Source organism: Macaca mulatta, chromosome 9 (genome assembly GCF_049350105.2).
Source record: "Macaca mulatta isolate MMU2019108-1 chromosome 9, T2T-MMU8v2.0, whole genome shotgun sequence".
Taxonomy (NCBI): domain Eukaryota; kingdom Metazoa; phylum Chordata; class Mammalia; order Primates; family Cercopithecidae; genus Macaca; species Macaca mulatta.
In genome coordinates, this window is record NC_133414.1 from 36,451,271 (window position 1) to 36,473,612 (window position 22,342).

Genomic DNA, 22,342 nt, shown 5'->3' on the forward strand with positions numbered 1-22,342 from the left:
ATCCAGGCTGGAATGCAGCAGCACGAACATGGCTCACTGCAGCCTCTACCTCGAGGCGCAAGCAATCCTCTCACCTCAGCCTCCCATGTAGCTGGGACTACAGGTGCACACCATCACACCCAGCTAATTTTATTTTTATTTTTGTAGAGACAGGTTCTTGCCATGTTGCCCAGGCTGGTCTCAAACTCCTGGCCTAAAGTAACCCTCCTGCCTCGGCCTCCCAGAGTGCTGGCATTACAAGCCACTGTGCTTGTCTCCACAGAAAATTTTGTTTTAGGAAAGGGGTCTATAACACTTACGTGAAAGAGCAAAGGGCCAAACAACAGCAAGAACACTTCTGGTTTCTGGAGGGCAAACTTATCTTGCCAGATAGCAAGCCTTACAATAATAAACACAGTGAGGCATTGGCACAGGATAAACAAATTGATAAAGAGAACAGAAAAGAGTTCTGAAACAGAACCACTCTTGTAAGAAACAGAGAGAGGGTGTGTATGTCATGACTGTCTTGCTCTTGAGTTATTACTTCAGAACATAAAAAACTTTTACTGATTCATCAAATATTAACTGCAGAGACTTATTTCAGATTAAAATTTGCTAAGCAATTCCCTGATTGACTGGGGACAGAGAAACCCACTAAGTAAATGCAAAAACAGCAATTCTGGCCTTGGGATTCCATAAACCTTCTTAAAATTATGTAACAATTTTGTGTGCCTATGCATACCAAGCATTTTTATGTCGGGAGGCTCCACAGCTTTCATCATGATCCTAAAGGAACACAAAGCTCCCCCCAAAAGAGATGAAACCACTGCACTTAAATAAATACAAAGGTACAAGCAGTTTTCAAAAGTTACAAGGAGGGGAAAGGAAGTCTACGGCAAAAGGAAGAAAATAAAAAAGGAACATTGATATTTTGTACACTGTTTAAACTGAAAAAAAGCTATTTTATTTTGAAATAATTATAGACTCAAGGGAAGTTGCAAAAATAATAAAGAGAGATCTGATGCACCCTTCACCTGGCTTTCTCCAATGGTAGCATCTTACATAACTATGGTACAGTATTTAAACGAGGAAACTGACATGGGTGCAATCTATAGACCTTATTCAGATTTTGCCAGTTTTTACACACAATCATTTGTGTTTATGTGTGTATGGTACTATGTAATGTTATCACATGTCCATATTCATTTCACCACCACCATATTCAAGACAGAATTGTTCTACCACCATTAAGGAATCTCCCCATACTTCCACTTTATAGTCTCACACCAACCATTAATCTCTTCTTGTTTAAACTTTTAAAAAGAATATATTTTTAAGTATTCTACCTACTTTTGTAATACATCCAAAGGAAAAAAGGAAACACTCCAATAAAAGCTTTATGAAATACATGGAGAATTATTTATTGCAGACCAGTACCTCACAAATACTGGTCTGAACTGGATGCATAAAAACATCTGGGGAGCTTTGTAACAATGTAAGTTCTTACTCTCCCTGGAGTGTGCATCAGTAGCTATGGGGGAGAGCCAGATATCTATGTTCAAAATGCTCCCCAAATGTATACACATATGAACATGTGTAATACTATACGTAAATCTGTATACAGATATGCATGTCCATATAAATGTATATGTACTAGTGTGCACACATACACAACTGTAAACGCATAGAAAATTTTTATTAGAACATACTGTAAATCCTTTATAGCAGCTTCCTTCAAATAGGAAGGTACGAGGAGAAACCAGAACGTTTTTTTTCTTTCCCCCGAGATGAAATCTTGCTCTGTCGCTCTGTCTTTGAGGCTGGAGTGCAGTGGTGTGATGTCAGCTCACTGCAGCCTCCGCCTCCTGGGTTCAAGCAATCCTCCTGCCTTAGCCTCCCAAGTAGCTGAGACTACAGGTGCATGCCATCATGCCCAGCTAAATTTTTTGTATATTTGGTACAAACGGGGTTTCACCATGATGGCCAGGCTGGTCTCGAACTCCTGACCTCAGGTGATCCACCTGCCTTGGCCTCCCAATGTGCTGTTAGCAACTGCGCCCAGCCCTCCCCTCCCCTCCCCGCCTTTTTTAACACAACAAGAAAATGGGGGACTGCTGAAGGTTCTCTGTGTTCGGGCTAAAGTCTCTATGGTCCTCTCAACATCGCCCAGAAAGGTTTCTTACTTTTCTCTTTAACCTTCTATACATTTCAATTCTTTTTTTACAATCAGCATATCTTACTCTGTAATTTTTTTGTAGAAGGAAAATTGTTTCTACTAAACTTTCATTTTCATTTGCCACATTTGAGAAACCATTAGCACAGAGTAATGTATTTTTGGTTGTTTTTGCAACGGAGTTTCACTCTTGTTGCTCAGGATGGAGTGCAATGGCGCAGTCTCGGCTCACTGCAACCTCTACCTCCTGGGTTCAAGTGATTCTCCTGTCTCAACCTCCTAAGTAGCCGGCACTACAGGCACCCGCCACCACGCCTGGCTAATTTTTGTATTTTTAGTAGAGACAGGGTTTCACTAGGTCTAGTTTCACTAGGTCCAGGCTGGTCTCAAACTCCTGACCTCCGGTCATCCGCCCGCCTCAGCCTCCCAAGGTGCTGGGATTACAGACGCGAGCCACTGTACCCGGCCAGAAATGTTCTTTACAGACTTATAAAAGTATCTAGGAACCCAGGGATTCATATGGGAAAAGGAAAGTGTCAATACATCGACAGGAAATCAAATTTGTGATAAGCTCTGCTAGACCTGAAAAGAATTTATTCTGTAAGTCTGGTTAGCACCTTCTACAACAAAGTAAGTTGTAGGTATGCACAATAAAATACTTCTCCTTTAGTAGAAATGGCAATAAGATGCAACTTGAATGAACTATTTCTAAAAATGTATGAATATATGGGTAAGACCACAGACTTACCGACCAAAAAATGACCTAAGTTTTAATTCCAGTTGTGCCATTTACTACTTACATGACATAGGTAAATTGCTTACTCTCTCATGTCTCATTTTCCTCACTTTTAAAATGAGTTTATAACATTCACCATCATATCCTCTTATAAGGATTAGATAAAATACACATGGAGAGTTTCTACTACAGCTTCTCAGACATAGTAATGGAAGTTACGGTCTGACCATATTAGCTCAAACAACAATGCGTAAAGAGTTAAAGCAATGCAGTGGAAAGACCCCAAGTGGAAGGCTAAAAGCATGAAGTCCATTTCATTAGCTATATTCAAGTTTTCAACTCATTTCTCTTTGTTGAAATTCAATTTATTTACCTGTAAATAAAACTTGCTGTTTCCTTAAGACCGAATGAAAAATGTGTGTGAAAACACTAGAATATTCAAAGCATTATAAAACTGAAACGTATTCCCCACTGAGTTAAAGGTATTGGAGCCAGGAGTGGAAGAAAGATTCTGTGCATAAAAGACAGGCATAGACTGGGCGCAGTGGCTCACGCCTGTAATCCCAGCACTTTGGGAGGCCCAGGTGGGCGGATCACAAGGTCAGGAGTTCAAGATCAGCCTGGCCAACACGATGAAACCCTGTCTCTACCAAAAATACAAAAATTAGCCGGGCATGGTGATGCACGCCTGTAATCCCAGCTACTTGGGAGGCTGAGGCGGAAGATTCGCTTAAACCCAGGAGGCAGAGGTTGCAATGAGCTGAGATCATGCAATTGCACTCCAACCTGGGCGACAGAATAAGATTCTGTCTCAAAAAAAAAAAAAAAAAGGCATAAAGGCTGGGCATGGTGGCTCACTCCTGTAATCCCTGCACTTTTGGAGGCCGAGAAAGGCAGATCACTTGAGGTAGGAGTTCAAGACCAACCTGGCCAACATGGTGAAAACCGGTCTCTACTAAAAATACAAAAATTAGCAGGGCATGGTGGTGCCCAGGTACTCGGGAGGCTGAGGCAGAAGAATCACTTGAACCCGGGAGGCGGAGGCTACAATGAGCCGAGATCGTGCCACTGCACTCCAGCCTGGGAGACAGAGCAGGACTCCTATTTCAAAAAAGGAAAAAAGGACAGGCATAATGAATTCAGAGTTAGATTAGCCCAGATGTGAATCCTTAGAATTATTATTAGATGGAGGCTGGAGTCAAATGATCTGAGTCAGATCACCACCATTGACTTTCCATGTCAAGGATGTCATGCATGTAAAATGGTGACACTAATAGTATTAGCCTTCTAGTGTTGTAAGGATTAAATGGGAAGATGCATGTAAAAATTTTAGAACAATGCTTGGTATGCAGTTCCCATGTTTAATTTCTATTATTAATATGTCTTAGTTTCCTCAACTTTAACATGCAAAACCTTACCTAAGAGAGCTGTCATGAAGAATAAGTGAGATCTCAGTAAAGTATGTGAAACAATGCTTTAACGGAAGCCGATTATAACAACAAAAATAAGACAAGCAGACTAGATAATCTATCTTTTCCAGAATTAATATGCTATAGTTGTATCATTTTTCTTACATATTTTTCATCACATTGATTTTTAGCAAACTAACAATCACACTTAAGAAAAATTTACCAGGTTGGGACAAAATTATATTAAAAAAGATATTTCATAAAAGTACATTTGGAAAGTATAGCAGTATTGTCATTATACTTTTAAATACTTGAATTCCAAGTCAAAAGAAAAGTTAGTATATTTTAGCAGAAGGAATTATATTAGAACTTAGAAGTTTTGTTGGGCATGTTCTTTTAGCTCATAGTTTTGTAAAGAAAAGAGGAAGAAAAACAACGGGTTACACCCTAGTGCTTCACTATTGCCTTTCCTCTCCAGCTCTCAATCTCTAAAAACAATGAAATCATTCAAATGGTCAGTGACAATTTTTAAAAATCAAGTTACCAGTTGCTACCACCTACTTTCTATTTGGTATTAAAAATTTAAAAATATTCTCTTATCCTCTTATGTGAGGTGTGGTGGTGGGTGTGTGTGTTTAATCCCTTACTTCCTCCCAGGAGTCCCATACTAAGTACCATGGCTTTGACAAATTATTCCTCATATTAAAAAAGTCCTCATTTGGGTCTTCTTGAAGAACACAGATATAGGTGGAGTGGCCATTATTACACCACAATTCACTGGTCTAGATAATTCCTGTAACATCAGTCCCAGTAACCTGGAATTTATTGGATATGTATTTGTGTGACTGACAGAGTGCTTCTGAGAGTCTTTGAGCCAGAGCTGATCCAAGGATGTTCTATTCTAGACTCTACAGGAAAATATTCTTTGTACTAAATTGCATTCACACAGCACTAGGGTAAAAGCATCAACCACTCTGAGCCATGGGTAGAGTGGAAAACCATTTTCCCATAAATTTGTATCACAAAATTAGGCAAGTTATTGATTATAACACTGAGGCTAAGAGGTAACCAACTAACTAGAAGAATCTGTCTTCCTGAAGAGGCAGTCCTCACTGGGATTTAAACAGATAATATGTACAAGCGACTCAGGGCGCTGCCTAGAAAATCTAAGAGGTTTCAGCTCTGAAAAGCACATGAATCACTTCCCTCAGACACTTATTTATATACTAAGTATATTAGGGTATAAGAAAAGACCAGAGCTCCTCCACCAAAAAAAAAAGAAGAAGAAGAAGAAAATGAAACAACTTAAAAATGCTGGCACTTAGAAGTAAAATGAGGCTCATTATGGTAAAACCAGCCCCAACGCTAGCCACTGGCTATGCAACTGTACAGTATTTTAAAATCATATCAAACAACAAAATAAAATTTACTCAGCTAGATAAATGTCCCCACTCACTTTTTGATTTCTCGGAGCAGCATTCGGATAAGAATGGCCTGAAGTGGTTCAACCATCAATTTTCTCCACATATCCAAAGCTAGCTGCCAGGAAAAACGAAAATCATCAGGGTTGAATTACTTAGTATATGTTTTTTACATTTGTTCAAGGTTTTTTTTTAACTAAAAATACTTATCAAAAGAAGTATTTACACTAATAGTTCAAAATTCAAATAAAACCTAACAAAAATTTTAAAATTCAAAGAAAATAAATTTCTAATTTGAAATATCAATGACCATTCTACTAGCCCTATCAACATTATTAAGGCTTTATTATTAATTGAAAATCTTAATTTTAGGCCAAGTGCAATGGCTCACGCCTATAATTCCAGCACTTTGGGAGGCCGAGGCAGGTGGATCACCTGAAGTCAGGAGTTTGAGACCAGCCTGGCCAACATGGTGAGACTCTGTCTCTACTAAAAACACAAAAATTAGCCAGGCGTGGTGGCAGGCGCCTATAATCCCAGCTACTCAGGAGGCTGAGGTAGGAGAATCACTTGAACCCAGGAGGCAGAGGTTGCAGTGAGCCAAGATCATGCCATTGCACTCCAACCTGAGGGATAAGAGTGAGACTTCGTCTCAAAAAAAAAATCTTAATTTAGGCCAGGCACAGTAGCTAACGTCTGTAATTCCAGCACTTAGGGAGGCCGAGGTGGGCAGATCACGAGGTCAGGAGATCAAGACCATCCTGGCAAACACGGCAAAACCCCGTCTCTACTAAAAATACAAAAATTAGCCTGGTGGGGTGGCGTGCGCCTGTAATCCCAGCCACTTGGGAGGCTGAGGCAGGAGAATTGCTTGAACCTGGGAGGTGGAGGTTGCAGTGAGCCGAGATCTTGCCATTGTATGCCAGCCTGGGACAGAGCAGGGCTCCGTCTCAAAAAAAAACAAAGAACAGGGTCTTTTTGTGGTTTTAACTCTCATTTTATTGCGTGAAGCTGGGGATTCTTTAATGTTTATTGTCCATTTTGGTTTCTTTCCTGTGAAACGCCCATTCCTAATTTTGCCCATTAGTCTGTTAAAGTTTGTCTTGTTCTTAATAAAAGCTAGAGTTTTTTTACATACTGTGGAAATTAATCCCTTGAAAGTTTCAGTCTGTCCCAGTAAATCAACTGCTCAGTTTCTTTATTATGTTTTGGTAAAAATATATATTAAAGTTTAATATACTCAAATTTACCAATCTTTTCCTTTATCATGGGTTTTTTTTTTTTTTTTTTTTTTTAAGAAATCCGGCCGGGCGCGGTGGCTCAAGCCTGTAATCCCAGCACTTTGGGAGGCCGAGATGGGCGGATCACGAGGTCAGGAGATCGAGACCATGCTGGCTAACACGGTGAAACCCCGTCTCTACTAAAAAATACAAAAAATTAGCCGGGCGAGGTGGCAGGCGCCTGTGGTCCCAGCTACTCGGGAGGCTGAGGCGGGAGAATGGCGTGAACCCAGGAGGCGGAGCTTGCAGTGAGCTGAGATCCGGCCACTGCACTCCAGCCTGGGCGACAGAGCGAGACTCCGTCTCAAAAAAAAAAAAAAAAAAAAAAAGAAATCCTTCTCTGCCCTAAGGTAACAGGCATGTGTGTGCTCCTACTCTGCCTTCCAAGTTTTCAAGCTCTGCCTTTCACATTTCGGTCTTTAAACTTCAAATATATTTTCCCCACATAGAGTATAAATTATTCCAGTACTGAAAACCAATTTTTTTTTGTTTGTTTGACTCTTGTCTTTTTCCACCCTAACTATATCCAGATAGGCTGTTGCTAGCCTCTCTATTGTTTCCCTAGGGTAATTTTATTCTGATCCATTGGTAATTAAGCATCTGTCTTCTCACAAGGAACACTGTTCAAGTTTTGCCTTTCCTTCTTCTTAAATAGCATGAACGGGGGTTGGGGAGGCAATATATGAAAAACTGGTATTTTATACATGTGGTAGAAGGGCAAACTGGTAAAGGCCCTTCTGAAAGGCAATGGGGCAGAGCTGTGAAACTTCAGGATGTGCTTCAACAGAGGCTCTACTTCCTGACACCCAGTCTATAAAAAGTTCTGCTCATGTACCATGAGATATATACATAAATATAACTCCATGAGCATAAGATTTTTCTCTATTTTGTTCACTGTTGTATTCAACATATATAACACAGAGAGGTTCAAAAATAATGAATGAATAAATGAATAGTGGTATTCACTGCAGTGTTGTTTGTAATAACAAAAACTTAAAAATTGGCCGGGCGCAGTGGCTCACGCCTGTAATCCCAGCACTTTGGGAAGCCGAGATGGGCGGATCACGAGGTCAGGAGATCAAGACCATCCTGGCTAACACGGTGAAACCCCATCTCTACCAAAAATACAAAAAATTAGCTGGGCGTGGTGGCGGGCGCCTGTAGTCCCAGCTACTCGGGAGGCTGAGGCAGGAGAATGGCATGAACCCGGGAGGCAGAGTTTGCAGTGAGCCGAGATCGCACCACTGCACTCCAGCCTGGGTGACAGAGAAAGACTCTGTCTCAAAAGAAAAAAAAAAATTAAGGGGATAGTTTAAAAAATTACTCTGTATCTCTACAGAATATTAAGCTTTCATAAAAAACAAACTTATGTAAAAAAAATTAATAACAAAAAAAGGGAAGAAATATAGGTTGTAGAACTTTACGTGTGCCATTATATTGCAGTTTGAAAAATAAAATGAAAACTGCTGCACGTGTGTGTGTATGTAAATATTTGTAAATACACTGGTAAAGTTCAGAAAAGATGCAGACTAAATCGTTTACAGTGATTTCCTCCGGGAAGAGAAGCGTGCTTGACGGTTCTGGTGATAAGGGAAAATTTTAAGTAAATCATTCACTTACAATGCTACTAACTAAAAGCAACTACTGTTAGTATTTTGGTATTTCTCATTGATCCTTTTCTCTACATCATCTTTTCCCTACAGTTGTATTTGTATTCAACATATACCTATAATTTTGTGTGCAAATTTTTTCATAAACCATGTCCCCTTTGTTAAAGTTTCTATGAACAATTTTCTGCTATTAATTTATCCAGTTGCCTACTTTTATAACAAAATCATATATATAATACATTCTTCTTTCATGCTTTTTATTGCTGAATCTTGGATGCTGAAATTTTATACTGTTCAGCCATTAGGCACCCTATTAACAATGATTGCAAAGAATACTTTTAAACATTAAACACTTTTATCATATTTATTATTTTCCAAGTATGGATCACTAGGCTTAGGACTTGGGATTACTTGGTCAAAAGTTATTATTTTAAATTGTAATGAAAGAAAGACACTGATCAATTTCTTTCAGAAAGGATTACACTAACTTAAATGTCTACTAATGCTGCCTCTTAGCCATTTATTTCCTTCATTAATACAAATCACAAGTTAACATTAATTTCCTATTTGGCATCTGCTTCCCTTACATGAACTTACAAGTTTTTGTGTGCAGGGACCGTCTGTCTGTTCACCATTGTATCCCCAATGCCTGGCTACTCAATAAAGATGTATTAAATGAATAAACAAGCTTGTACAATAATATTTCTTTCACAATCAGCATAATTTTCCATATTTCAATTTGCACTGTACCTCAAGAACTTGAATGAACTGACCAAACTGCTCATTTTTGTTTTACTCTGAATTTAATTACTTTTATAGTAAAGTTACAATAAATTTGTTAAATTCATAAATTTGTGTTTCCTCTCCTCTAGCCTGTCTTTTAAGTACTTGTCCCTTGTACTTTTAACTACAGGGCCATCAACACTTTATACTTGTTTTTGAGTTTTTTCACAATGCAGAACCATTAACCCTATCATTTATCCATTATAAATTTAATTATCAAAAGAGTAGTTGTCACATCTTTTTCATCCCTCTAAGGATTCTTAGGAAATCACTATAGCATTTTATTTAGGATATTTTAAATCTTGACCATATTAAGCTAGCCAAATCAGTGTCCTTAAAAAATGATGCACAAATTACCTCAATGTATAAAAACATACTTATGTTCGCTAGTCATTTAAAGAATTTCCTACCTCTCCTATTTCCATAAGTGGTTCATTCATATCTACACCACCATAGCCATACTGAAGGTCCGCTTCTGTTAATTTATTCTTTTTAATAAACTGGGTGTTGAGATACCTGGAAAATAAATGTAATATCAATGGATATTAAGTTAAAGTCAGTAGGAAAGCAAATAACTTGCAACTTCAGAAGAATATTTTTAAGGTTACATATCAATCATGGAATAGCCTACTAATAAATCCAAAAGAAATGAATTAGGTAGAGATTAGAAATATAATAAAAATTAAAATTATCAGCCCACCTTTCTCTGCAAGCCCTTACCCTTCTAGCCAACCGCTCTTATCCAAGTTTCAGAATTTCTACAATCTCATTTGCTACTTCCCAGACTCTTCTTGGGAAAGTCAAGATAAAGTTCACTTTCCAAAAATTAAACAGAGAATGGTTAAAAGATCAAAGTCAAGTTAGCTTTCTAATTTATATTCTAATCACCAGGAAGAAATGCAATTTTTCATTTTTAAACAAAAAAGATCACAATTAGTAGGTAAGAAAATGGAACAGAGTGTTACAGATAGTAAGTATGGGCAAGATTGACAGATATAAGATGACTTTGTCTACCAAAGGAAAATGAATTATAATAAAAATGTTTAATATATTTTAAGACTAATAAATGTGATTAGCCTTAAGAATAACTGAGATGAATACAGAATTCTAAAATAAAACATGGAGAAAGGACTCATAACGTTCAAAGGTGTACTTTTTAGGATCCCAGATTTCACTCTAATGCCTTTAATGATCACCACCTAAAACTATTCATTTGAAAGGCTCCGCTTACAGCATTTTAGGCAACAACCCATGAAATCTATATGTGAATATATACACTTTTCAAAGTTCACTATACCAAAATGAAGCGTCCACTCAGACAATTTAAAAACAAAGACAACTAAAACAAGACAAAAATTTTGGGAAACAAACACATAATTCCTGGCCAGGTGTGGTGGCTCACGCCTGTAATCCCAGTTCTTTGGGAGGCTGAGGTGAGAGGATCACTTGAGGCCAGCAGTTTGAGAGCAGCCTGGGTAACAGCGAGACTGTTTCTAAAAGAAATAATGACTCCTAGAAAATTGACTCCAAAGTGGTATATCCACAAGCATTTACACAAGCTCCACCTCCATATTCACTAGTGTCAAGGCTCTAGACTCCATGGCTTACAACCTTGATGTACCATTTGACATTTTAGTGTCCTCTGACCATAAGTTACAAAATCATACTCCTTTTTTCCCCCCTTTAAAATGCCATTTATTCCTTCCTCTCTATCCTCACTGTAATTCTCAAAATTTCATGCTGAGTTTCCAACCATGCCTTCCAGCTGAGGAAAGAGGAGTAAGATTGAGAGACAAAAGTAAAAGGTAGAGACGGGATGGCCTCTCCACCTAAGTGCCCCATCCCAGATATTCTAAGGGTAGTCCCCTTTCATCTGAGTCTCACAGCACAGACCCACCTTTCAGGCCTGCCCTGAACCGCAGAGGAGTTAGCCTTCACTTCCCAGCCCTAAGCAAGTAACTATTTAACGCACAACTGTTTTACTTTCTTCACAGTAATTGCTACTACATGAAATAATCCTATGCTTTTATTGGTTTCTTTTTTTGTACATTCATCTCCTCTCTAGAATGTAAAGTCTACAAAGCAAGAACCCCCTCTTGTAGACAGCATCCACAGTAGTGGCAGGCAAAAGTCAAGGCCTCAAAAAATACTTACTGAATGAATTACTGAATAAATAAACGGATAACATTCCAGACAGCCAGGATAGCAAAAGCTAACAGTAGAACACAAACTTGGAAAAGCAGCCTGCAGCCAGATCATAAAAGCCATGAATACCAGAAAATAAAAGTAATCACTAAATTTATTGAGACCACCTGTCAGACACAGCCCTAAGCATTTTATGAGGCTGAATACTATAAGACAGATATATGTGGTACTCCTATGATCATTTTATACATAAGAAAGCTGCAGCCTAGAGAGGTTAAAGAGCTTGCCAAAGGTCAATCAGGTGGCAGGGCTGGCACAGAAACTCAGGAGGTCTTCCACTCCCATTCAATACGCATCAGCTGAGGGTGTACTGTGTGCCAGGTACAATATGAGGCATGCAAACACAAAGATGAAAAGCAAAAACATGGTCTCTGCCCACACAGAGCTCACTCTGTGCTAGAATATAGAAACAAATGTAAGATTTCATCAAGGAGGGGTGCTCCCTCAGTAGAGGGTACTTAGTTGTCATATCATTACCATTTACATATGCCTTCCAATATGGAATCTCTGCTCCAAACCGGTTTTCTTTTCTGGTCACTGGAACCAAGACCATTCCGGTAACCTCACCTAAAACATCAGAATCCCTTACCTCATCCTTTCATTTTGCCTGCTTTAATTAGTCAGTCTTCCTGTCTTCCTAAAGTATTCATCACCTCCTCCCACTACTTCCTTTGACTTCCAATGTACTTGCTTACCCTCTGCCCCGATCATGTGAAACACTTTTATGACTGGGCTCTACTTCAGTTTCTGGCATCTTTAATTCATCTAAAAATTCTGCTGTCAGGATGTCACTTCCCTATTCAGAATTCTACAGGAGCTTTCTTTAACTATGTAATAAGTGTAAACTGCTTAGCATAGAAGCAGATGCTAGATCTGCAGATCAGGCCTGAATTCACTAATCCATTCCAAAGATCTGGATGTATATTCTCGAGCCAGGTTACTAATTTAGTGCAGCTTTACATGCTTTGTATCTGCTAGGACAAACCAGTATTATCTTTTCCTCACAGAATAAAATTTAAACTAACTTACATTAACTATGTCTTTCTTATTGCAGATTGCTACTCTTGGTAAATTTAAGCTTGAAATACAACGTTTTAAAATCAAGTCATGGCCAGGTGAGGTGGCTCACGTCTGTAATCCCAGCACTTTGGGAGGCCGAGGCGGGCGGATCACCTGAGGTCAGGAGACCAGCTTGGCCAACATGGTGAAATGCCACCTCTACTAAAAAAATACAATAATTAGCCAGGCATGGTGGTGGCTGCCTGTAATCCCACCTATTCAGGAGGCTGAGGCAGGAGAATCACTTGAACCCAGGAGGTAGAGGTTGCAGTGAGACAAGATCGCACCATTGCACTCCAGCCTGGGCGACAGAGCAAGACTCCGCCTGAAAAAAATTAATTAATTAATTAATTTAATTTAGTCATGATTTAAAATATTAACAGTGCCATTTTTCATTTTAATATGGACACCATTATTAATTTTATTTTATAAGTCACTGTAGTATTTTACAATCAAATTTATTAACCACATATTTGCTTCCTAATAAAGACATGCGGCTGGACACGGGGGCTCATGCCTGTAATCTCAGCAGTTTGGAAGGCTGAGGTGGGCAGAACACTTGAGGTCAGGAGTTCAAGGCCATCCTGGCCAATATGGTGAAACCCCATCTCTACTAAAAAAATACAAAAATTAGCCAGGTGTGGTGGCACGTGCCTCTAATCCTAGCTACTCAGGAGGCTGAGAAAGAAGAATCACTTGAACCTGGGAGGCAGAGGCTGAAGTGAGCCAAGACTGTGCCACTGCACTCCAGCTACGGCAACAGAGCGAGGCTCGGTCTCAAAAATTAATAATAAAATAAAAGAACATTTATGATTCATGGGAGAAGGTCTAAATATCATTATGAACAGGTGATTGGAAGATGCCAATTCTGTAAAGGGAAATAAAATCTCAGGATTCCCAAAATTCCTATGCCAAAACAGGAATTTAACCTTGGAGGCTGAGTCATGCTAAATGGTCATCCTTTTCCTGGACAGATAACTGTTACAACTTTGTGTGGAAACATTATATATTAGCCAGACCCCTGGGGTAAGGCAAAAAACCTCAGCCACTTCCTTATGACTACCCTCCCTCAAAAAGTCACTCATACATAAATTCTTTGCCAGCCTTGAAACCGTTAAAATGTAAATCCTCCCATAACACATGGACAGGTCAATTATAACTCCAGATCTGTAATCTAAAGTCTAGTTCCTAAAACCTAAGGTTTGTTAGCATCCACCTGGTAAGTGTCAATTCTTAGTTGATATTCCCAGGCACAGAGCAAAGGCAAGATGACAGTAATCCTTCTTCACCTCTCCGTGAGATGTCTGAACAACTGTTTTCTTCCTCTATATCCTTTTTCTTCAAAGGTTTACCTTATATAAAATGTAGATTTACTGGGCATTAATTAGTCTCACAAGTAGATAATCATTTGCCTCACTGCCACCACCCCTCATGTTTTAAGGAAAATGTACAAACACTAAACCTCCTAAGAACCTCTTTGGACAAAACAGCCACAGATGCATCTGTGCCTTGCATTTTCCTGGGTGCATCCTTAAGCTGGCTCAATAAACCTTGATTGAGACACCTGCCTCAGTCACTCATTTTGGTTAACACTTCCAACCCTCATGGATGACTTAGAGAGGGTCAAGACTCCAGGGGAGGAAGTGACTGGAGATGTTGTGGAAACATCAAGAGAACTCAGAAGTGGATCCTGAATATGGGACTGAATTGCTGCAATCTCATGCTATAACTTGAATGGATAAGGAGTTGCTTCTTATGGATGAAAAAGTGGTTTCTTGAGATAGAATCTACTCCTAATAAGATGGTAGGAACATTGTTGAAACGACAACAAAGGATTCCAATATCATATAAGTCTAGCTGGTAAGGTGGTGGCAGGGTTTGAGAGGACTGACTCCAATTTTTTAAGAATTTCTACTGCAAGTAAAATGCTATCCAACAGCATTGCACCCTACAGAGAAATCTTTTGTGAAGAAAGAGTCAACTGATGCAGCTAACTTCATTGTTGTCTTATTCGGACACATTGCCACACATTGCCTCCCCAACCTTCAGCAACCACCACCATGATCAGTCAGCAGTCCTCAACACCCAGGCAAGAAGACTGGCAAAATGATTACAACTTGCTGAAGGCTCAAATGATCAATAGCATTTTTTCTTTTTTAGCAATAAAGTAATTTTAAATTAAGTTGTGCACATTTTCTTAGACAATACTACTGCACACTTTGACTACAGTATAGCATAAACATAACTTATATGCACTGGGAAACCAAACAATTTGTGTGACTTGTCTTATTGCAATATTCCCTTTATTGTGTGGTGGTCTGGAACTGAACCCACATCATCTCCAAAGTATGCCTATACAAGAAAAAGATTGAGAGTAGAATCTACTTAAGTGAAATAGCATGTTTCTGGAACAAGATTATGGTAGAATTAAGTAGTTAAATGGATGGGCTTCGGATTCAGACTGATCTGGGTTTAAATCCTGCCTTTGCGACTCATTAGCTGAGTGACCTTCAACAAAATCATGCTCTCAGCATTGCTTTCTTCCTCTGTAAACAATGGAGATACTAACTACTCATATCATTTTACACACACATACTAAATACGCTGCAACACTGACTAAAAGTTCATAAGTAGCACCAATTTAATAGTACTAATTTAGACAGACACAGTGGCTCATGCCTGTAATCCCAGCACTTTGGGAGGCTGAGGTGGGAGAACGGCTTAAGCTCAGGAGTTCAAGACCATCCTCGGCAACATGGTGAGACAGCATCTCTACAAAAAATAAACAAAATTAGCTGGGCATGGCGGTGCACACCTGTTGTTCCAGCAACTGGGGAGAAGAGGGTTTGAGGTGGGAGGATTGCTAGGGCCCAGGAGGTTGAGGCTGCAGTGAGCTGAGATCATGCTACTACACTGCAGCCTAGGTGAGATCCTGCCTCAAAAAAAAAAAAAAAAAAAAAAAAAAGGACAAAATAAAAGAAAGAAAAATAGAAAAAGAAAGAGAGAGCAATCCAGGCAGATGGAACAGCACCAGGAAAGGCAGGAAAATGAGAGAGACCATGGGTCATCATGAAACTACAAGTAATTCAATATGCCTAGAGCATGGGGAATGCAGAACTTCAAGGGGAAAATAACCCAGTAATTTATCTAACATCGTTTGCATCAAACATAAAATACTGAATGCTAGAGCAAATAAGAACATATTGAGGGGACATGAGCTGAGATTTTCCCACTAAGTTTCATGCAAGTTGAATTTTCACATTGATCTCTGTTGAGATTAAACACATGCTACAGGTTGCAAACAATCAGAAGAAACAGAGCCATGCAATTGAGTACAGTTTTACTTTTCACAGAACATTCCACACACTCCCTGGCTCCTAAATACCCACCTTACCCTGACTATAGACCTTTCCCCATAGCAGAGAAAAGTCCATGTCAGAGAGGATGCTTTAGTTCTGCACATGTGAATGAGAAATAGATAATAAAAAAATTATCCTGTCAACTATTGAATGCAGGCAACGCTGCTTAGCTTGTCTAGACTTTAAAGGCACACTCACCTATATAAGCAGTCCATATAGTCTGCACCCTTGCTGTATTCTTCCCAGTACCTATGATACATAACAAGTACTTGTTCTTCTGACTCCAGAACTCTCTATATAAAGAGGAAAAATATTTTTACTTGAAAAGCAATAATCATTTTCACTGTGAACCATAAAATGTATCAAAATTAATGTTCTAAAATAATTTACATAATTAAAACTGTATAAATTACATTTACACAATACATATTAACTACACTTATTAAAAATGAAACAACTGGGAAAGATGTGAGTCTTCAATATGAAAGTGAAACATCCATAATAGAGAATAAAGTGAGCCGGGTGCAGTGGCTCACGCCTGTAATTCCAGCACTTTGGGAGGCAGAGGCGAGCGGATAACCTGAGGTCAGGAGTTCAAGACCAGCCTGACCAACATGGTGAAACCCCATCTCTACTAAATACAAAAAAATTAGCCAGCCGTGGTGGCACACGCCTGTAAGTTCCAGCTACTTGGGCAGCTGAGGCAGGAGAATCACTTGAACTCGATCACGCCAAGATCCTACCACTGTACTCCAGCCTGGGGAACAGAGCAAGACTCTCTCTCTCAAAAAAAAAAAAAAAAAAAAAAAAATTCACACAATGTAACCTAAAATATAAAATTGCAAAAAAATTATTAATGTCTTATGTAGTTATCATTTATGGTGTAACCAAAGCTCACTAGCTGACAATAGTAGAACTTTAAATTAACATACTAAACATAAACACTTTAAGACCACTTTAACACACTTGCAATCAAAAGTGCTTTCATAAGTGGATAAATGATCACATTAGAACACTAAAATGCACATGCCATATACAGTCAAAAGTAGAGCATTTTCCAGTATTTTCAGGGAAACAGCACACAATCAATTGTGCCTTACTTATGAGTTTTCGTTTTTTTTTTTTTGTACAGATAGTGTCTCACTATATTGCCTAGGCTGGTCTTGAACTCCTGGCCTCATATGATCCTCCTGCCTCAGCCTCCCAAACTGCTGAGATTACAGGTGTAAGCCACCACACCAGGCCAATTCTTACTATTTAAAAAAGTATCTACTCCTGACCACGTGCAGGGTTAGACAGTTTAAATAAACTGTGTTGTTTTACTCCCATTTTATAGATAAAGAAAGACAAAACTCAGTCCATAAGGTAGTTGTTAAGTGAGTTGCCTGTGGTTACAACAGCTAATAAAAAGCAGAGTGAAGATTCTTACGCAGGCACAAAATTATCTCACCCAGTTCCTGATTAGATCAGTAGTCTAAATTAAGTTAGAAATGCTGTCTATGGCAAAATACTGCGAAGTTCACTGTTTATACACAGATCATGTCTGTGATGCTGCCCCCTATGTGTAGCATACTAATCAAAAAACTGGTCACGGGACAGCTTCTATCATCGTTTACCATTTCTTTTTAATTTTAGATTTTGGGAAGACTTTATATAGCATATGAAAGGCAGCTAAAAAGCTGAAAATAATAAAGACAGAGATTTACCAAGAGATACGAATAAACAACAAGGGAAAATTTGGCTGTGTTAAACAATATCCAGAGGAATAGGATATTCCTATGAGTTTTAAAACTCAACAAACTCTGAGCTGACCCTCTCCTTCATTTACTAATTACAAGATGCTGAACAAGTAAACTGATTTCCCTAACAACACAGTGCTTGACTCAAAGATCTTAATATGTATATATTTTTTAAATGCCGATTAAGAAGCAAAAACAAGGGAGGCCAAGGCGGGAGGATCACTGGAGCCCAGGAGTTTGAGACCAGCCTAGGCAATATAGTGAGACCACCGTCTCTACCAAAAAAAAAAAAAGAAAAAAAAAATTGCCAGGTGTGGTGGTGTGTGTCTGTATTCCCACCTATTCCTATATTTAAAAAAAGCAGGCCGGGCATGGTGGCTCACATCTGTAATCCCAGCACTTCGGGAGGCCGAGGCAGGTGGATCACAAGGTCAGGAGATGGAGACCATCCTGTCTAACATGGTGAAACCCTGTCTCTACTGAAAATACAAAAAATTAGCCAGACGTGGTGGCGGGCGCCTGTAGTCCCAGCTACTCGGGAGGCTGAGGCAGGAGAATGGCGTGAACCCGGGAGGTGGAGCTTGCAGTGAGTAGAGATCGCACCACTGCACTCCAGCCTGGGCGACAGAGCGAGACTCCATCTCAAAAAAATAAAAAAAATTTAAAAAGCAGCAGCAGCAGCAAAACAAGCTCACCTTGATAAAAGTTCTACACTGGAAAACAGTATACTAGTAAGGTACACAACTATCAACATATTTATATCATGTATGTATCATTGCTTACCTTGTGCAAATGCCGAACGTGATTTTCCAAAAAAATCTTAGTTTCTGTATAAAGTCTTTCTCCAAGGGGTTCAGGATAGGCCACACATAAAGCATAGATATCTCTAGTTAAATTATTAAGGTTTTCATATTTATTGGAGACAAGTTTAAAACATAATGAGATTTACCTTGTTTGGCATTAAAAAATGAAAAAACATTACTTCTTTCCATGGTTTAGCTTATAATATACATAATACTGTTATATATATGACAAAGATAGAATACATAACCATGCTTACTTTAAAAAGCACTATAAGATTTATTCATTTATTTGTTCCACAGGTATTTACTGAGAATTATTTGAAGACACTGTAAGGAAAACGGTTCTTATCAGACAGGTTAAAATCCAGAGGGAGTTTCTGGAAATTCAAATTACCCAGAATCCTACAAAATAAGATTTATATTAGAATGGATATTAGCATAGTATCAATGAAGGGCTATGGAATATGACAAGAGGCAGATATGTCTAAGCAATTCTGAGAAACTAAACAAAAATTATTCATTTGACACAGCCTCCTACACCATAGCAGTTAGGATACTCTACCGTTATTCTATCAGAAGAAATATACCATGAATAGGAATATCAATTAAGTTTCTGAACATCAACTAAGTACCTTGCTAAGTCTCACCGGAGGTAGATAACAGGAGTGGAAAGAAGTAAGACCTGAGACTTTACCTTTCACTAGCTAGTGAACTTCACCAAGTTTCCTAGCCTCTCTGGGGTGGCATTTCCTTTTTCCTTTTTTTCTTTTTTCTAATATTCTTTGCTTTATTGGATCTTCTCAACATCTCCAATAATTAGAAACATTATAGACCAAGAAGAACAAAAGATAAGACTTAAGGCAAAGCCCATTTACAAGTTTGGGGCCAGACACGGTATTAGATTATGATTCTGGGAACTAGGTGTTTCATATGCTGCCTCCAACCACTGTGACAAGGCATTTTGGGGGTAACAGCTCATTTGTCGACAGGAACACTGATACCAGAGCAACACAGAGGTCAGGACCTCCAGGTGGTTATACTCCAGGACTATTCCATGATAAAGCTATGCCATCTGATCGGTACGATGACCACCACCAAGTGTCTTCAAGGTAAAGATAAGGAACCTTTCCCTGACATCTCCATAGTTTACCCAAATAAACTCAGATATGTTAAAGTACTTTATAAACTGCCCATCACTAACCAAATGTAGAAGATAAAGGACCTATGAGCAACCTGAGATCAGCCTAACTAAAGATGCTGATACAAACTGATAATAAGGCTGATGATTCAGGATGAAGTCAGGTGTTTACGTTTAGTAGAAAGATTAGGAAATACTGTGAAATAAAAATGTTAATTTAAAAATAAGGATGCAAATTCTTCCTCCTCTATGTCCCCCCCAACACTTTATATATTATTCTACAAAATTTATTTTTATACAGTAAAATTTACTTATACCTTTCCCATCCACATTAGCCTATCCTTCATCAACTCCATACTCCCAGCTCCCAGGCACAGTTCCCAGCGCATGACGATTTATTAAATCCTACTGAAGGAAAGGAGAGGGAAAATCAATCTCACATGCTCCCTTATGCCAGAAAGCACAAGCAGCCCTCTCCACATTTATTTACTTATTTATAAATTTTTGATCGGTTCTATTTATACATTTTTAAGCTTTATTTATTTATATTTTTACTTCAAAAAATTTTTTTGTAGAAACAGGGTCTCACCATGTTGCCTAGGCTGGTCTCAAACTCCTGGGCTCAGGCAATCCTTCTGCCTTGGCCTGCCAAAGTGCTGGGATTATAGGTATGAGCCACCACACCCAGCTTTACTTATTTTTAGTAATAATTAGTAATTAAATCATTTTAACAAAGATTACGTAGACTTTGTAACAAAGACTATGTGGACATTTTAACAAAGATTATGTCTTATGGTTCTGAATACCTACTTCTAGAATTTTCATACAACATAATGATGTTATTTGCTCCAACTATGTCTTCCTAAAGCCATATACACACTTACTTCTAAAAGATATGACTTAATTGGTACTGAAAAATTAAAACTATTCAATACCATGATTTTTGCATATGTTAATTATGTGCCCAAATGTCTCACAACGCCAAAATTAATATATCCACTGCATGTAAATGTAAACAAAATCTATTGGAAGGATTTGTGTCACATCTCCAGCTTAAGGAGAAAGGAGCTACACAAGAGAAGTGGTACAGGTAGACTCTCCTACTTCATTCCATACATAGTACTTCTGCACTGTTGGACTCTTCCAGAATATACGTATTTTTTTAATGGAGTGAATCCACCTTAATAAAAATTTAAAGTTCATGTTTTAACTCACCATAGTTTTGGGTCTCAAACCACTGTATAATTTTAACCAATTAAATATGTTCTTTTTCTCTAACCTATTTAAATATCCAACCAACCAGGAAATGTTTAGCCCTTATGAAGAACACCTATGAAAATGAGCTTTTCAACCTCCAACACTCAGCTATGATTTGATTATAGACAAGACACTTTAAAAGACAAAAAACGTTGGCTGGGCATGGTGGCTGACACCTGTAATCCCAGCACTTTGGGAAGCCAAGGCGGGCGGATCACAAGGTCAAGAGATCGAGGCCAGGCGTGGGGGCTCACGCCTGTAACCCCAGAACTTTAGGAGGCCAAGGTGGGCAGATCACGAGGTCAGGAGATTGAGACCATCCTGGCTAACATGGTGAAACCCCATCTCTACTAAAAACACAAAAATATTAGCCAGGCGTGGTGGCGGGCGTCTGTAGTCCCAGCTACTGGAGAGGCTGAGGCAGGAAAATGGCGTGAACCCAGGAGGCGAAGGTTGCAGTGAGCTGAGATCGCACCACTGCACTCCAGCCTGGGCTACAGAGCAAGACTCCATCTCAAAATAAATAAATAATTAATTAATTTAAAAAAGAGATTAAGACCATCCTGGCCAACATGGTGAAACTCTGTCTCTACTAAAAATACAAAATTAGCCGGGTGTGGTGGCACATGCCTGTAATGCCAGCTACTTGGGAGGCTGAGGCAGGAGAATTGCTTGAACCTGGCAGGCGGAGGTTGCAGTGAGCCCAGATCACGCCACTGCATTCCAGCCTGGCAACAGAGTGAGACACCATCTCAAAAAAAAAAACAAAACAAAAAAACAAAACACAAAATAACTAGAGGTCAGATTTCAACTTAAACATTCTTTCACTAGACTTATCTTTTCCTAAGTCATTTTTTAGGGAGCCAGAATACAAAAACTCTTCTATTTATGAACTTTCCAGTTTAAAAATGTCTCAGTCAGAAACTAAGCTGTTCCAGAATGAAAGCTCTTAGCTGCAACCAAAAGATAGTCCTAATCAGCAGCAAAGTTATTTATTTTATTTCATGTTCTCTATTAAAAGGTGTTTCCTATGATTGGGCTTAATTTTGAGATTTAACAGTATGAATTCTATTATGCTGTGGGTCAAAAACAGTAAGAGTTTTGCAATGGAGTAAAAGTAAAGGTTATCTAAAAAATTGAAAATGGTAAGACAACCAAAAAAGGATTTGACAATTAAAAAATTAAATTAAATTAAATTAACAGTAAAAAGGAATTTGCTGACCTTTTTTTTTTTTTTTTTTTTTTTTGAGACAGAGTTTCGGTCTTTTGCCCAGGCAGTGAAGTGGCACAATCTCGGCTCACTGCAACCTCCACCCTCCAGGTTCAAGCAGTTCTCCTGCCTACCTCCCGAGTAGCTGGGATTACGGTTGAGCGCCACCATGCCTGGATAA

General features: G+C 38.8%; 1 protein-coding gene across 4 annotated transcripts in view; it reads right to left on the reverse strand.

Annotated features, from left to right (window-relative positions):
- Nucleotides 1-22,342, reverse strand: part of CUL2 (cullin 2) — an 85,845-nt gene that overhangs the window by 39,101 nt on the left and 24,402 nt on the right. For all 4 annotated transcript variants that reach the window (XM_015146738.3, XM_077945018.1, XM_015146739.3 and 1 more), the window contains 4 exon segments: nt 18,537-18,639; nt 16,213-16,307; nt 9,802-9,907; nt 5,754-5,836 (listed from right to left, as the gene is read on the reverse strand). In XM_015146738.3, coding sequence (XP_015002224.1) covers nt 5,754-5,836; nt 9,802-9,907; nt 16,213-16,307; nt 18,537-18,639 — 387 coding nt within the window.